A 6,486-nucleotide genomic window follows, 5' to 3' on the forward strand; every position below is an offset into this window, starting at 1 on the left:
CTAAAGTCGATTATGAACCTCATTGTGTGGAACACTAGAGTTAGTGAAACTGACATGCTGTTTGTCATAAATTACGTTGCCTTGAAATTAAGCAAAAATGTGTGTCCTTAAGGGGCAGCCCGAGAAGATCCAGTTAGTCTTGATCCTCGTCGTAGGAGGTCGCACACGGGATCGAGTGACCAAGGTCAAGGTCGTATCCGAATTGTTTTGGTTGATGTTCATGATGTCAATCACTAGACTGTCTAGTTCAGATTACTGGCAACTAAACACAACGGAAGGGATGCCTCACCGGCAGACAATATTGGTGTCAGACCAACGTTTTACAAATCAACTCATTTACTTAGGTAACTGCTGTTATTCAGGATTCATAACTACTCATATTTTCAGTCATTGGTGTACCTGCTCCGAAATATATTAATGTTGCTCACTGCGGCGTTAAATAACATTGAATCTCCATTTTTTCAATACCAGAGAAGATGGCGGAACCTGATGATGAGGACATCAAGGAAGGTAACGGTGCTACGGGCTGGGCAATCAAGGCCACGTGTATTGTCCTGGCCGCATGTCTACTGTGTGGGGCCGTCTTCTTCATTGCAAAGAAATATGGATTGTAAGTACCGCCAGAACCCCTGGTTTAATAGATCCCCACCAACTCAAGACCCGGGTTCGAGTCTCCACATATATATGCACAATGTGTGAAGCCATTCCTTGAATGTTGCCAAATGCCAACCTAACTCACTCACTCACCCCAATCAATCCATGAAGCAACTGGTGTATCCCGGTGTCGATACTGTGCCATCGTAACCCGATCGGGGTAGGTGGGTACACGTTGTGGTGAAAGCATTCGCTCGTCACACAGGAGGCCTAGGTTCGATTCTCAACGCGAGTACAAAGGGCGAAGACAATTTCTTTTATCCCGGGCGTGACATTGCTGGAATATTGTTAAAAGCCGCTTAAAACAGAATTCATGTACTCTCTCACTCGTAACCTAACGCCGAAGGTAACAGTCAAAGGATTTTTGTGTAGATCTGATTATTCACAATCAATTTTTCCTATCTATCTATCTATCTGTCTGTCTGTCTGTCTGTATGTCTGTCTATCTATCAATGATGAGTCCAGATAGGTTCTTGACAACCTCTTGACAAGAAACACATGGTGTTTATACATGTAACCTGGTGTGACATGAAGACCTCATTTTCTCACTATATATAATCCATATTATCAGAGACTCCAGACGACGATTGTTTACGATATGTCCTTGGGTCCCCATTGGTAAAGAGTGATCGGTTGGTCAACCTTTGACTTACTTGGGCTCTACCATAAACATCACAACTCATTTACTCACAAAGCTGTTCGTGAACACTTCAAAGCCTGTAACAGAATGTTTACAATTGCAGTGGGAAAAATCAGCGACAAACAGAGAAGAAACCCCCAGAGCCGCCAAATCGTAAGTTTTCTAAACAGTGAGTGGGTGGGTGGTTGAGTATGTGGATGTGTAAGTGCCTTAATGAGTGCGTGAATGAGTGTTTGAGTGATGTCCGTCCAAAGTGGGACAAGGGTGATCATACGTCTGAGCAGAAGAGTGGATCTTGGGTTTATTATCTCCGTTTCTTCCAATTATGCCGTTTGTCCTATCGTATCATACGCATTATTATGAAACCAGATGTGTCTGTCAAGAGTATCCGAACATAAAAATATTCTTTCTTAGTTTCAAGGGTCGGCCAAATCAAACCTATTCAATCGAGGATTTAGCAGGTTGAAGTAGATCCCCAGTAATCTATTTTCTACAGACTAGAAAATAGGGATCGAGTAGTCAAGATCAGCGACTCGGTCGATTATGTATTATTGTATCCCAGGAACATTAACGCTGAGGGTTGTTGATTACGCCACCCACCGGTTCGGGTGGCCCAGGCTCGGTCCTTCACATGCTACAGCAGAATTACTGCAGCCTAAGCAACCAAAACATCCACCCAGAATGTGAACTAACCTTTTGTCTGCATATAATCACAGGCAACAATCCTTCCGGTCCCGGGGGTCAAGGTCAGCGGAAGTCGGAAGGTGGAGTAGATGTTGAGTCCAACAAAGGGGTTGCGCCTCGAAAAGTCAGCAACAAAGGAGTAGCCCCTGATGTCCTCCCCGTGACCACAAAACCCCTCTCGAAATGCACGTCTCTTTCAACTAGTCTGTCCATAGAAAATGAAAACGATAGAGACACACCCGAGGATAAGGAACAGGTCAACAAGAAGGAAACATCAGAGAGAAAGAATGATAGTGACATAAGAAAGAACAGTAAAGGATCTGGCTGTAATGCGAGACAGGATACCGGAAAGGACAGCAAGGACAGGAAACAATCCGGAGCTACTGTAACAAAACCAAAAGATGAAGATGATGGGAAAAGGAAAAAGTCAAGCATTCTGGAGAAGATAAAGGGGGACAAGAACACGGTAGAGGCAGCCGTGTTGGGAATAATGATTCCGTCTGACAAAAGGAAAGAAGGTACTGCCCTGACAATGGAGAAGAAACGTGAAGTTAAAGACCGTGAAGACAAAACAGAAAGTAAAGTAAAGGACGAAAGTAATGTAGATGCGCCAGTTCGAAAGCCTGATGCGAAAATGCCAAAGGCTGGGAAAGGAACGGGTTTGATGAATGTTGTGCAGCTCAAAGTCGATAAGGAGAAGCAGGCAAAAGAATCTTTCTCAGGAAGAAGAGATGACTCCATGTCAACCGAAGATGAGAGCGCTGCAAATGTACCTAATAAGGAACAGAGTCAAAGGACGGATGTACTCAATACAGTCTCAAGTTCTGCTGCTGAAGCTGGTAATGTTATAGGGATGACTAAATCTAGTGCAGCAGAATCTACAAATGTCACTCAAGCAAATGAACAAGACACAAAAAAGAAAACTAAAACAAAGGCTCGTGCATTGTCTAAAGCTAAAGCCATTGGGAAAATGAAGATGATTGAGGGAGACGATGTTAACGAAGAAGGAAAGGTAAGGAAGAAAAAGACGAAAAGAAATCCTCTGGCCTCTCCAATTGACGATCTTCCAACTCCAACCAAGAAGAAGATTCCAGAGCTGCCTGAATCAGTTAGGAAAAAGTGCCCGGAACTTCCTGAAGACTCTAATCCAATTCCAGACCTTCCTGAATCTGTGAAGAATAAGCCACAGTGGGAGAATCCTAAACAAGACCCAATGAAAGACAGAGTTCCTGGCTTTCCAAATGAACTTCCGAGTCGGCCCCAATGGGTAGCTCCTGATACAGATCCTGAAAAGGTGTCACTTCCCGATCTGCCAGACGAAGCTAAAAGCCGACCTGTATGGTCAGATCCTCTTAAAGGCGCCCCTATCCTGCCTTCAAATATGCTCAGTCCAGACACTCTGCCGGTCAACAACAGACCAGCTTGGAATGATCCTAAAGTTGACCCAATGAAGGACTCACGCAGGCTGAGAAAGACAGAGGTCCCCTCAGAAAAGCGCCCCAGTAGCACGTACTCCGCGTCTACCGAAGCCTATGCTAACGGTGCCCAGGATCGTCGAGGCAGCAACACATCAACGACGGTAAGTGCTTCAAACGTTGGTTAGAGTACAATATAATTCAGGGTCTTTTGTGTTGCTTATGAAGATCATTTGTGTATCATAGTGATCATAACGCTAGTAATCTGGAAACCATGTATTTCAAACTCCTTACATGTACTTGGGTGTCACATTTATCCGAGAACAAATGTGTCCCTTAAACTTGCCTGAATCATGTGATCTTGGTCTACCAACACCGAAGTTTAATCTTTTCAACAAAAAAAGGTCAATTTTGTTGGATGAATGCTTGCCATGCCTGTGCATGTGTCTGAGAAAGGATCCCCCGAACCTACCCAGTTAATAGTGATTCATAAAGGCATGTTCATGATATGGTTATGAACTGAAACATTATTCGCATAGAAAAAGAACTGTAGCTAACTGTAAATACTGACAGAGAAAATCATGGTTTTAGGGATTGTGGAAAGCTTTCTAGAAATGAAAATGGTTTACAGAGGTGGAGTTCTAGAAACACTTGGGTGCATACGTTAAGTTCAATCTACTGTATCTATCTTTGATCAAACTTGCTAAAGAAGCCAGTAAGGTGTAAATTTAGGGAAATGATTATTCTCTGTAAAAGGTATTCTCGTGTTAAGACTGTGGTCATTGGTTCAGAATTGAATCAATTTGATGTAGTAGCAAAATACGTTAATACGCCTGTAAGACACACATGCGTTAACATGTATTTAGAATGCAGTAGATTCACAATGAATATGTATTAATAGAGTAAAGATACCAACTGTTGGCTGAAAGATTCCCTAGGATTCCTGTAATATAATGATGCTTTATAATGACAGTGCAAAGGGACATTTGGCGACCTATGTAATTAGTCTACACCAATACCTCGAAATATTTCCAACTAAACTTACAAAAAGTCTCGTAAAATGGGCTCAATCCTTCTCAAACAAATCTCTCTTCCAGAAAAAATGTAAATATTTTGATGGAACCTTTTTATATATGATTTAAATGTAAATATATGTATATTAATAGATGTCTGAAACTGCGCTGAGGTTTTACTGTTGCACCAAATTAACATCTATTCGACTACATGTCTATGAGGCGTTCAGGTAAAAGTCTATGCTCATGATACTCTCGGAATCGTAATAAAAACACAATTCCAGTTACATCAACATTACCTGTTTCAGAAATCTCTGCCCCCGTTAGCTCTAAATGGACCAGGGGAAGGAGGAAAGAAGAAGGGGAGAAAGAACTTTCTGACCAGCTGATGGTTCACCAACATAATGCTAAAGGCTACACACCCACATATACACCATTCTTTGTTAAATTACACATCATGCTTTAACATTTCTCCATATTGGTTTGACGAATTATTTATTTATTTATTTGAACGACTAATTATGCAAAGAAACACATTCATATGCGTCATCATCACCATGGTGGCCGATCTTGTATTGGAATGTAGAACTGTTTGGAATGCTGAGACAGTATATTTGGATTGATGGCAACTGGTGTTTACACTGATGAAACTAACGGGATACAATGCAGTAGTGACATGGTGTGCTTAAAATAACGATTCTTTCTGAATACATTGATGAAGATGTGCTTAAATTGACGATTCTGTGTGAATACATTGATGACACTAGCTGAATTCAATACAGTGATGACACGGTGTGCATTGAATGAAGATCCTGTTTGACTTCAATGATGTGAATACAACGAAGGCACAGTTTACTTCGACTGGAGATTGTATGCGGCTGCAATGATAACACTAGGTGAACAAAATAACTCTAGATGTCATAGTGTGCTTAAAAAGGCGATACTGTCTCTCTGCAATAATGACACCAGGTGAATACTACTCAGATGTGACACAGAGTGCCTAGAATGAAGATTCTGTGTGACTGCAAAGATGAAACCAGTTGAAGTTAATACACTGATGACACAAAGTGAATGCAACGATGGCACAGAGTGCTTAGAATGGAGATTGTAAGTGAATGCTATAATGACACCAGCTGAATTCAATACATTAATGACTCCAACCCAAGTGAATACAACGATGGCACAGTGTGCTTAGATTGAAGATTGTAAATGAATGCTGTAATGACACCAGCTGAATTCAATACATTGATGACTCCAAGCCAGGTGAATACAACGATGGCACAGCGTGCTTAAAATGAAGATTGTTGGTGAATGCTATGATTTCATGAAGTAAATACATAATGGTCCAACAGCGTTGACACATTAGAACAACGTTGGATCCTAGTGATTACAGCAACGAGACAAGATGATTACAATGATCAGAATGCTAATGAAACATTAAACTCAAGCAGTACAGAGGCTTGCAGTCTCCCGACATAACTGACGTATGTTGAGACAGATAATTCAAATTGTGACTGAAGCATCATGTAGCAATCTGTATATTTGTTCGCCGTTGTGCAATCCTGACCACACGATGCAGTATCGGTTTGGTGAAGTACCGTACGTTGCACAGGTTGAGCTGCAATGGTGTCAATGTACTTAATTGTTGTTGATTTTAAACATACGTGTATTTGGAAACTTGATTCTGTAGGTGAAATATGCAATCCCTGATTAAAGTATATGTTAATGCATTCCTATGTAAAAACAAAGTTTTGTCCCTGGTAACTATCGGGTTGATTTTGATTGAAACAGGATGTTGAGTCAGTTTGTTCCCACCTGGTCTGTAACTGAATACTGATAAATCCCCTTCTTTCCATACCGTTCCTTGTGTAAAGGGAAGTAACTCTGTCAAAGACGCACTTGTGTTTTTGAAAGGTGTCATACATCAATATACTCCCCATCAAAAAGTGTAGACTCACTTGAAACACTCACTACATGTGGTGCGTGTGAATAGCTACGTTTGGGTACATGGTTTTGTAAAGCATTCGCCATTTCCACTGATTTTTATCATTTATTGTACTCTTGACAATAATCATTTCAA

At 41.2% G+C, this 6,486-nt stretch overlaps 1 protein-coding gene across 1 annotated transcript; it reads left to right on the forward strand.

The window, feature by feature from the left end:
• The first annotated feature begins 476 nt into the window (after positions 1–476).
• Positions 477–4,795, forward strand: LOC137297329 (triadin-like). Its single transcript, XM_067829340.1, has 4 exons — positions 477–610; positions 1,398–1,447; positions 2,011–3,557; positions 4,715–4,795. Exons 1-4 carry the CDS (start codon positions 477–479, stop codon positions 4,793–4,795), a joined length of 1,812 nt encoding a protein of 603 aa, XP_067685441.1.
• The last annotated feature ends 1,691 nt before the right edge of the window (positions 4,796–6,486 follow it).

This window comes from Haliotis asinina, chromosome 9 (assembly GCF_037392515.1).
Source record: "Haliotis asinina isolate JCU_RB_2024 chromosome 9, JCU_Hal_asi_v2, whole genome shotgun sequence".
NCBI lineage: Eukaryota > Metazoa > Mollusca > Gastropoda > Lepetellida > Haliotidae > Haliotis > Haliotis asinina.

Bases quoted from the DNA above. Each gene is read 5' to 3' on its own strand.
- LOC137297329 (XM_067829340.1), top strand. From the start codon at position 477: ATGGCGGAACCTGATGATGAGGACATCAAGGAAGGTAACGGTGCTACG. The intron at 1,448-2,010 runs GTAAGTTTTCTA...ATATAATCACAG, and splicing joins ACCCCCAGAGCCGCCAAATC to GCAACAATCCTTCCGGTCCC. The intron at 3,558-4,714 runs GTAAGTGCTTCA...TACCTGTTTCAG, and splicing joins GCAGCAACACATCAACGACG to AAATCTCTGCCCCCGTTAGC.